This window comes from Channa argus, chromosome 5 (genome assembly GCF_033026475.1).
Source record: "Channa argus isolate prfri chromosome 5, Channa argus male v1.0, whole genome shotgun sequence".
Classification (NCBI taxonomy): domain Eukaryota; kingdom Metazoa; phylum Chordata; class Actinopteri; order Anabantiformes; family Channidae; genus Channa; species Channa argus.
In genome coordinates, this window is record NC_090201.1 from 11572613 (window position 1) to 11583821 (window position 11209).

At 36.3% G+C, this 11209-nt stretch overlaps 1 protein-coding gene and 1 non-coding gene across 5 annotated transcripts; both read left to right on the forward strand.

Annotated features, from left to right (window-relative positions):
• The first annotated feature begins 75 nt into the window (after positions 1–75).
• Positions 76–10852, forward strand: vamp3 (vesicle-associated membrane protein 3 (cellubrevin)). 4 transcript variants are annotated; one of them, XR_010914419.1, is made up of 7 exons: positions 76–241; positions 972–1147; positions 1242–1375; positions 2263–2319; positions 2416–4377; positions 6393–6471; positions 6636–7509. XR_010914419.1 is itself a non-coding variant. In XM_067504319.1 (5 exons), coding segments are annotated over exons 1-5 (309 nt in total). In that variant the 5' UTR covers positions 4220–4375; the 3' UTR covers positions 9086–10852. The 4 variants fall into 4 exon arrangements, 1 of the variants encoding a protein (XP_067360420.1); XR_010914420.1 differs by having other exon boundaries at positions 83–191; XR_010914421.1 differs by lacking the exons at positions 6393–6471; positions 6636–7509 and adding an exon at positions 8105–8235.
• trnar-acg (transfer RNA arginine (anticodon ACG)) lies at positions 80–152 on the forward strand. The gene has a single exon. It is a non-coding gene; the product is annotated as a tRNA-Arg (tRNA).
• Positions 10853–11209: the final 357 nt, after the last annotated feature.

An 11209-nucleotide genomic window follows, 5' to 3' on the forward strand; every position in this document is an offset into this window, starting at 1 on the left:
ATCGCCGCCGCTGGCACGAGATACACGACAGATAAGATTGATTAAATACTACATTCAAAATAAGATCCTTGTTTTCGGAGGGCCAGTGGCGCAATGGATAACGCGTCTGACTACGGATCAGAAGATTCTAGGTTCGACTCCTGGCTGGCTCGGCTTTTTCAAACTATCTAGATGTCTGTTTTAATTTACAGGTACCTTAGAGGATTAGATTTCACATAAAAACGTTGCGGGGCGCACGCGGGTGAGAGCTCATTGCACATTAACTCATTTTACAAAACATATGCAAATACATAAAACACGAGTAAGTGTAAAACAACGAATTTACTAATCCCCGGAAACATTCCCATGAGTTGTAATCAACGGTTCCGAGGGACACTAAAAAGTTACGGACATTTAGATAAAAATATATTTTTTGTTAATCCTGGAGCCATTTCCGTTCTGTTTTGGCGTTTGCAGCGCGTTTGGTATTTTGCAGGCTGAAATGTTTTATAAGAAATGCAATAGAAACAGAAAGAGTACACATTTTATTCAGATGTGGATAAGCTGAAATACCTTAAAAAAGATGGGTAAAGCTGAGGGGAACTTCAACGTCAGGTTATAATTTTGTGTGTTCATTACTACAAACATCTTTTCTGACCCGTTAATAATAAAAAAATATTTATTAGTGCTTCGAAATGTTCAAAGTGCTTTGAAATGTTCAAAGCACTAAGGGCTGCTGGAAAATTCCACTGCACTTCAGCGTTACAGTTTTTTCTCTTTGATGTCTTGCACTGAGTCATCACCAATTATCCTTTCTATTCTAAGAAATGTTACTCTACAAATGGACCTATAAAATGTTTAAAGTCTTTCAAAACCAAAAAGCTATTTATTTTTGCTGCTCATGGTTTTGAAGGCCTACAGAAAACAGCCTGAAGTAGAAGTTATGAAATGTACTTCATAAGCTTGCACATTGTTCCTTTCTTGCTACTCAGTACAAATCCTCAGCTGCTGGGACAGTGGTGGGCGTGGGGATTTCTCTGGTGACAAGGCGCCAGATGCTGAAAGGGGGCACAACACTTGAGTGTGTGTGAGATGAAGAGTCTACATGAGGACATGGCTGCAACACTGCTGACTGTGATGCTCATGATCAGATACATCTCTGAGGGAGGTGAGATTAGCTTTCTTACAAATATCGCATCACTACTATATCAAGACGAAATGTAACATCACATTAATGCATATGTTACCTGTTTGCATAACAGCACTGCTGAGAAAATCAACAGCATCTGACTTTCTGCAGAAAATAAGAGACAAGCGTGCATCAGAGTGTTTTCCTGGAGGCTGCAGCACAGAGGTCAATGAGGTTGGAGAATTACCAGAGGTGGATGTTGGATATGTAAGTTGTGATTGTTTTCGCTAGTTTTCAAGGTTGTATATGCATGTCTGTATGGGGAGTGGCAATTGCGTACTTGCCTGGCCAAACCTGCAAATGCAGTTCTGGTAATAAATGCTCATTACAGTGGACTAGATAGCATAAGCTAATAGTGGTACAATAAGCATCTTTGTTTTTTATTGAAATCTTCAGATTACTTTTGGTTGATTTGGTTTTAGATTTGAGAGAAATTCAATCATGTTTTTTAAATAATTCAAAGATTTATATGATTTGTTTCTTTAGGTGAGTCTAAAAAAACCCAACTCTTTCGAGCATTCAGACCACTTATACATCGGGTTCTTTTTTTACAAAATAATTGTAAATGTCACGACTAACGAGGTCAAAGGGAGTTTTCAAGTGAAAGTGTGCCACCACTCTGTCCCTGCACAGAGGGAGATGCTATCCATGTGAAACTAGGCATCACCAACAAAGACCATGTCCAGAGCCTGGACTCAAAAGTTGAGAAACGCTCCTCTGTTCAACTGGGATAAAGTGTAACTCAATAAAGCGAGTCACTGAGGTGTTTACCATTACTGTGTTCCCTTGCAACCTGAAGACAGGGTGAAAGCAGGCCAAAAACACTGACTTTGTTACTTAGTGCACCTGTTGCAAATATCAGATGACCAGCATGAAAGCCAGCAGAGAGGTGGAATGTGAATGACTTGGATCTGTGTCATGTTGCTGCACATTTGTATATTTCTCCTATATAGATTGGTTTTGCATAAATCATTGCAATAAAGGCTTTTTTTAAACAGACAAACTTAATACCACAGAGGTTCTACAAAAAGCAGAGTTTATGTTGTTGTGTATAATGTACGAAGTTTGAGATAAATACAACATTTAAATTACAGGAGGACAGTTCCAGCCTGCTGAATAATGGAGGGGCTGCTAAGAAAGAAACAAACTATGTAAGTTCTTGTCCTTTGCTGCTGAACCTTAACGTCATCCTGCTGCTTTTAAATAAATAAAAGTGAACTAGACTTTTATGCACTTTTGTCTTGTAGAAGAGCCGTGGAGTAGATACTTTGATGGATGAAGGATCTGGGATGTAGATACAAGGGACAGCACAAGATGACTTAAGCTGGGGTTCCTAAAATCCCCAAATACTGAAGACAACTTTGATTGTGTATTGATTGAAAACAATATTACAACTATAGAAATGCTATGTAAAATTGTAGAGATGAATTGCAAATTTTAAAGAAAGCATTTAAACTAAGGGACTGACCTTTGCATGTGTATTATCTTTTCTTAAAAATAATTTTCTAGTGTTTAACTGAACACAGGGTGCGGGAATAGCTGATTAATATTTGAATAACTTATGTAGTCTACTTACAGCTCTCACTAACATCTGTTTGAGCTTATGCGCATATTAAATGTAAACTAATAAATCCTAACAGCAAGCTGTCTATAACAATAAAGATATATTATATTCATGTTTGCTTGTTTTGTAACAGATGCAGTAAAGAAATGTGAACATACATCCTTTTGTAAATATGAACTCCAGCTATCCACAGCTGTTCAATGTTACCTAAGTTTAAAACCCATTGTTATAAATTTGCAGTGTAATTACTTATTAATGGTGTCAGTACAAAATGCTTTGTTATAGCTTTTGGGATTTAAAATTTTTTATCGGAGTCGAATATGTAGTTCTTTGTTCTGCCTTTTGAAGCTATTTGTCTGGTATGGTGTGTTATTACTGTGCTGTTTTGATAACATTAGTTGCATCTGCTTATATCCTCCTGACTTGTAGCCGGCTGTAAGTAGATTATAGCTTTTCATTCATTTTTTTGAACCCTGCATGTTCTGCAAAACAAAGGTTATCATTGTCCTCTGCATTGTTTTGATAATTCTTGTTTCATATTGAAGACATCAACCTACAGAAATATTTTTGTTCACATTATAAAGTAACAATTTGTCAGTGAGATTTTCTTTTCAGGACCAGATATAGTATATGTGTGTAGACTGCTTCAAACTTTGAGCGAATCAGAAAAAAGACTTGCCTAAAAAACAGAAAAAAAAAAAAAAAAAATTCCACTGCACATATTAACTCTACGCATATGACTGTACTTAAGTTAAAGTATTATGCTTTTAAATGTAGTCTACCAAGAAAACATTCTATTTATATAGCTTTGAATACTGTAAAAACATTAATGCAGATGTCTAATCCAAATTCATGAGTTTTCATGCCAATCATTGTTAACACTGGACCAAAAGTAGCACCACTTTAAAATATGGAGCTGGTTTTAATGGCTGTATTATAAAGCAAATTATAATAAAAAATACTCCAATAAAGTATAAGTACCTCAGAATTGCACTTGAGTACTTGAGTAAATAGACTTAGCTGCCAGCCCTGGAGAACCTAAAATGTGGCCCATAGTTTTAGTTCCATGTCACAAGCTGATCACGGGGTTTTATGGTGGGTTTCTCCTCGCACTGGAAAGATGATCAACGACATTATGGAGGCATTATTCGAGGCTTTACTGTTTTCATTTAATCGCTAACGTAATTTGTCGTGTATTTTTAGTGTGCGGCCCCTTTAATGAAATGATCTAATCTTAATAAAGACTTTAATAACTGTAGTTATGCGCCGTGTGGTAAACGTTATCGTTGTAGCGTTACAGTGCTTAATGTCACAGGTTAGGACGAGACAGATATTAGACGGTATTTATTTAACACTTAGTCATTAGGTGAAACGTTGCAAAGGGGATGTAGAGATTTTCATTTTATATAGACTGCAAAATATTAACATACACGGTCGTCACATCTTTCTATATTGTGTGGGAACACCCCCACGTTAATCATTTGCTGAAGTTTCATATTGTGTGTACACTTTAATCTTTCCGACGGTCCTGGAAGGCAGCATAGCAACCGACGACAGTAACTGTTACGGTTTGACACTTGAAGCTTTTTGTTCAGCTACACACAAGAAACCGCGGTGACGCTCTAAGAACCCTTCGTTTCACTATGTAAGTCTAACATGTTTTACAGAAATGTTTGTAAGAATCAAATGTTACACCATCAAACTTTGTGTAGCGTTACCTCATAGGCCTTCCGGTTAGTTTGCTGAAAGAGACTAATATAAGGAAGCGACGCCCAAAACTTTGCTACTAGCTGTTAGCAATGCAACAAGTGCTATTGCGTCACGACATATAACGTTAGCTAAGTTAAACGATAACCTTGCGTTTTAACACGGTACCACCACCCAACACAAACTATGTAAACGTCCCTTTGACAAATAAACAGTGGGATGGTTTGGCATAAACTGCTGCGCAAATATTAACGTTGGAGAGGGAGCTTTCTGCTAACTTTGCGGTCTGTGAGACAGGGTATCTTTTCCTCCCGAGTCCTGGCTTTGCGTTTTTGTTGACCAAGCCATAGTTACCGACTTAGTGTATTTATTCGGTTAAAATGAGAGTGATGTCTTGTCGTAGTTTAGATTTGGTTGTAAATTTTATAAAAAAAAAAATCTATTTTTAGCAGACAGCAAATGGTGGTAATGTGTAAACACCATAAAGCCAGCTTGAAGCAGGAAAAGACTTGCGGATTGGTTAGGTTAAGTGTTTATAGGTGTTGGTTATGGTCATTTTTACATTGATATAAAACCGGCTAAATAAAACTTTCTTAAAACTTTCTCTTTTTTCTATCCCCCCCCCCCCCCCCCCCCCCAAAAAAAAATATCGGTATTAAGGGATGAAGATACTTATAGCTATAAAATATTGTTAGACACTTTTCCCAATGCTCTTTTGCTGCGGGCAAACTTGCATCCCAGGTTTTCTTTTTTTTTTTTTGCCCTTTTTGAAATAAAATGATGTTGGATTAAATCACTATTACCTGAGGTTACCAGTTCTCGTATTGAATGTGCCAACGTCTCGGTGATCAATTGAGCTAATAGTTTTGTATCATACACAAAAATCACACATGGTCACATCACACAGTTTCAGTTGTTTGTTGTATTTCTTTTATCTTTGCGGTCGGTGAAGAGCGATGCATTTTCAATTCAGAAGGTGGCAGTAGCTAATCACTGGAACAAGGTCTGCTCAAATCCAGGATTCCTAAACAATGGAAAGTGAATCATTTATGCGACTGTTTTGAAGTATTATATGGAGTAATAACCCCTGGATCTTCCATTCGTTTTGAAGGCATACCATCTCCCAGTGTATTTTTTCTTTTCAAATTAACCCTAACCCTATATATTATGCTTACCATGCTGTGCAACCATGCTTAATTCTCATGATGTTTTTGTTTGGAATCACACTTCAGCCTCACAGCAGATACAAACAACAGTTTTTGGAAAAGGGACAACTGGAGCATGATTGCAATATTCCCACACAGCACAACATATCCTAAGTCTTTCTTTCCTATAGTTAAACAAAATTCCACACTCACACTTACTGGCAATTTAGAGTTATCACTTAACCAAACACGATGTCTTTGGGCTGTGGGAGGAAACCAGAGTATTTAAAGGAAACACTAACAAGCACAGGGACAATATGCAAACACTACACAGAAAGAACATAGACAGTAGGTAGATTAGTACCAGGGATCCCTTTAGGTTTGAAGTGGCAGCATTACCCACTCCAACACTGCTCTGCCCTTTACAAGATCAAGTTGGTTTTATTCTTGTATCTAATATCCAGAAACTTGATAAGCATCTGTAGTTGGTAGTTGGCAACCATTCAGTTGTATATAACAGTCAATGTTGCATGTTTAGGGGGGCTATAGGATACAGCATATTAAGTGATGGAGGATAGTATGTCATGTATGTTGTGATGCACACACTGTGTTTAGTTTCTTGCTATACTGAAAACAAGTATCACTCAGTCTGATTGTAACAAATATACTTATAAATGCCTTAACATTTCAGAAGGAGATTGAGTTATATGATATAATAATAATAATAATAATAATAATAAGATATGCAACAGATTTTCTTAAACCTTCAGAGGAAGCTAATATATAGACAAATGTTTTATTTCACCAGGTCAGCCCTTGGTCCAGAAGGTTCGGGTGCAGCGTCAAACAACAGACGCTTGCAGCAAACACAGGCACAAGTAAATGAGGTATGATAAGTCTGATTTCCAGTTTACATGCTCTAGTTACAGCCCCAAACATTTAATCTTAATTTTAATATGCAACTTGTGCCATATTTTCCTACCCATTTCTCTCACTCCCATATCTATTCCCCATCCCACCTCCATTACCTCTCCATCCCCCCAAAATTTAGATGGTTTATAAAACACTAGAAAAAACTTGACAATGGAAAGATGAATGCAGTCTTAAGCAGCTGACTAGTCCCTCTCTCAGTCCGACAGCAGCATTCTCCAGAACACACAGCAAGATTTTAGAATGAACCCATCCTCGATTGACTAAATTCCATCATCTGAGTAAATTACTGATGGCCTTTCAACTACAACGGAGTGATGCTTTCGGACACTTTGGCCATTGATGCCTGTCAATTGATACCTGGCCTAATTGACCCACTGGAGGTTAAGGTTGCATAAACAAGATGTTTTTCTAATCATTATATCATCATACAAAGCCTGGCATGATTTTTCAAATGTTGGAAGAGATTGTGGTATTTCCTTGTGTAATTACTCAGACATGTTCTGCAACTGTACTTAATACACATCCTCATATCTAAAACCAAAACAGGTTTAGACAACATACCGTTTCATTTTGACACTAGTAAATCTATAGCATTTATAAAACATTTTTAATTGTAGCTTTGCACTTTGAAAATTGTTTTGTTAAATTGCAATATTCATGTGAATGATTTATACTTAAGCCCTGGTCTCAGTAAATGTATGCATTACCATTGGGATTATATAGATTTTATTTTGAATTTATCGGATTCTCGGGAAGACATGTTTATTTGTATAATTCTGCTTACTCTATTTTGTTTCTTGGTATCCGTCCTGACCAGAGACTTGTGTAACCCTTGGCAGCAGTGTTATGAATCATCATAACGTGTAATCAGTAGTTCTCTAATTCTGTACTTTCACATGTCATAGAACGTACAGCGAGAGCCATTTCTTATTGTATAGAAAGTATATTCAAAACCATGTCAGCGAGGCCATCAGGAAGACATGACTGCCAAGTCTAGTTCCCTTTATGGTCGAACTCTTAATCCCCTTTAGTGTTTACTTTTTCAGACGTGGCCCCTTGAGATTAACCCCTCCTACACAGAACTTTAAACTTGGCATGTCACACAAAGCCTCCGATTGGCTGCCTGCAGTTTACATAATCATTGTATCCAAGATTATATAAGGCCTGCATGGGTCTACAGCCTTCTCTCCACCCTGTCACTCAGCCTTAGAGGCGGGGCAGTAGTAGGGTTTGTGGATCAGTGGAACATATGGGTTATGTGTGCTTACTGCATATGCACATGCATTATGTGTGTATTGTTGGTTTTGTTAGGTAACAACATAACCAATCGCCAATAGTTGAGCTTACTTAACAACTTAAATATTGATGACATCATGTCATCTACTGTGCAGTATATTGGATATATTTGCAGTAATTTTCTCAGATTTGTTTTAATAAAAAAATTATTAAGGCAGTGTTCTGTTGTTTTTTTAGTGACATCAAGATTATTTAGATGGATCATTGAAATCCTGTATAGCAAGAATTGGACTGAAAAAAGTACTGATATTAAAACTAATATTTTACTCATGCGTCTGTCTTTGTGAGTAGGTTGTGGATATTATGCGCGTTAATGTGGACAAAGTGCTGGAACGTGACCAGAAGCTGTCTGAACTGGATGACAGAGCAGATGCATTGCAGGCTGGAGCCTCCCAATTCGAGACCAGTGCTGCTAAGCTGAAGAGGAAGTACTGGTGGAAGAACCTAAAGGTCCCCAAACACAGTTTTTTTTTTGTTTTGTTTGTTTGTTGGTTTTTTTCTGTAAATAATAATTCTGATACTAAGGGAAGAGTAGACAACATTACTCAAGAACTGTTCTGATTATGAACTGTTACCTTATTGATTTTAGTTTCTGCAAATACAGAATTCCACCTGCAGAAAATATTTGCTAAATATTTATTTGACACTTTGAAATAATCCTTATATAAACTGATTCCATTAATCCATTCATTTTGTGCGCTTATATTATTTTCACCTTCACACACAACTCATGCCATGTATAATTTTACTAATATAAAAGTTAACTTGTTCGACTACACAATGCACACTATACAATAGAATAAGATAATTGTAAACAAATGTGCAACAATAATACGGACAATATGATATTGTTACCAAAACTTGTTTTACAAATGATAGGCCCTGTATAGCACCTATGCGTGTAGCTTTATGTTTACTCTACCTTTATGTCTTGCAGATGTGGGCCATCCTGATAGCTGTTATAGTCATCATCATCGTCATTATTATTAGTGAGTATCAACCCGTGGTTAGTAAAGCTTGGTTTTTACAATAATATTAATGTTTATCATAAAATTATCTGAAGTAGCTGACATTTTAAGTGAGTTATTGCTCATAGGCCATGTTATATATCTCTTCAATGACTAATTACTTTACAGAGATTTCTGTTTTAACTAGATTATTCAGGTTTATTTATATGTGGATTTAGCTATGTTTAAATAAGAGCTAGTTTTGTTATTATGTTATTTTACTTTAATCTACAAATTTCCTATTTCAGTTTGGAATGTATCTTAAAATGGCAACAGGAAGAGGAGGAGTAGTGGAAGCAATGAAGAAGAGGAGAGGAGCCACCTTAGAATTATTGTCTCAGAGAAAGGGGTCATATGATAACTGGCTACTGAGTTCCACAACATTTTCTCCCTCCTGCAGGGGTCTTCATTCCTAGTCCTGGATTGCTGTGTGTGTGTGTGTGGGTGTGCGTGCATGCATAAGTGTGTGTGTGTGTGTGTGTGTGTGTGTGTGTGTTTAAATGACCTTTACCCTGCATTACCACATCATACCAAACATCACTAAATATACATTGCCATGCCACATACCAAAGAAAACTTTACCTGAACAGCCTTAATAAAATAAAACTCAACTAAGATATATAAATATTAATGAGTCATCTCCTACAGCACGACAGAGTAAAAATACACATTCCAACCTCAGGACTAGAAGTGAAGAATATAGTTTGAGACTCTCCTCAACTTATCTATACTTTTTATGTTTTACTGTATAATAGCCATTGTTTTTTTTGTGCCAGGCTAAGATAAGTGCCTTTGAAGATATGATGTTCAGTGTTAGTTTAGATTGTAACATTATTTCTTTCTCTTAAGGAAGAGATACCAGTTTCCTCTATACACATTTATGTTTTTCAGAATGTAACACATAGTTTTTCTGATTTGATTAATAGTGTGATTCATTTGGTTGTGTACTAATTGAATTCTCAATATAGTAGTTGAATTAATAAAGAATGTAATTGGTAACCCAGCAATACAAAAAGCTAACCAGTAAAACACTGTAACACACTGAACCATCTGATAATACCTTTGTCCATCATCTTTTGAGGTAGGAATTTTTATACAGTATAAGCCAGTATGAGCTTGCATTTAGATATGTGCCTATGCTAAGACCTACAGCCTTGCAGCCTGACAAAGCCTATAGAAACTGCCAAGAATTTTTAAAAAAGTCCTACACTGGGTCTACAATGGGCTGAATTGTCTCATTTAGGTTCTCCAAGGAATGTGCCACAAAGTTAGTAATATTAGAGCACAACAAATAATATCTTGTTTTGGACAAATGCATTAGTAGGTTTCTCCAATGGAGAAGAGCCATAAAAGGGTAAACTGACCAGCCCTTTAAAGCAGTGCCTTTTAAATGCTTAGTCTAACAGATAACTGTGCTGTCTGCATCAATTATCTGAGCTTACTAACTTTTAAAAAGTCTTCTGGAGAATCACACAGGTATTTATCTCATCTGATCAATGTAGAGTTCTTTACATGTGTGGTGTTTTAGTTTTCTTTCTAACATTAGCTTTTTTTCCTCTTCCATTTGTTATATGTTGAACCTCACTGAGTGTGAAAAAATGTTGAGCAATGACAGTGTAATATATGCTATACCATCAATGGATGGTTGCTTTATTGCCATAAGTATATTTTAGTGAAAACTGGGGGATAACTTTAGACATGAGTTTCCCACAGTCTTATCTCTCTGATGTTGCTTTTCTCAGCAGTTATTTACTGTTTTGCCTTTGTAGTTTACATACAGTATATAAAAAGGAACACTAACAGTAGGGTCTTCAGACATTTTATAGAGCGTAGCTGTAGCCAACCCGTAACGATTATTTCCAAATGCTACTGAAAACTGTTTTACAACATGTTATCACAGATTTATGAAATTGTCATCCTGTCTTGTCTACATCTCAACATTGAGACAAAGTATCATGCACAAAAGTGCAAATTTACTCTTTTGCCCTGAATGCTTTTTGCTTGAATAAATTCGATTTACCTTAAATCCCAATTGCTCTTCTGTGTTTTTTTCGTTTTTTTTATATAAAAAAATATCAACTCTCACTTTGAAAACTATATCACAAAAGGTTTAGGTCTTATAAGCACCACCTGTTTACCTTGGTAGCTTTCTACATTAAGGCTTTTTACTTATTAATTAATCAGCCCTATAGAAAGAATTATCTTTCCCCTTACATCTTTCTTGTCATGTAATACAGTATTTATTGTTATTAACTTTGCTACTCTCACCATTATTATAACATTTAGTATTAAGCGACAAGCATTTGTAGAGTTAATGCATTAGGGGCTAGACTGAATATTTACATAGACCTGGGCCAAAGATGTAGGTGAGCTGGATGACCTACCCTTC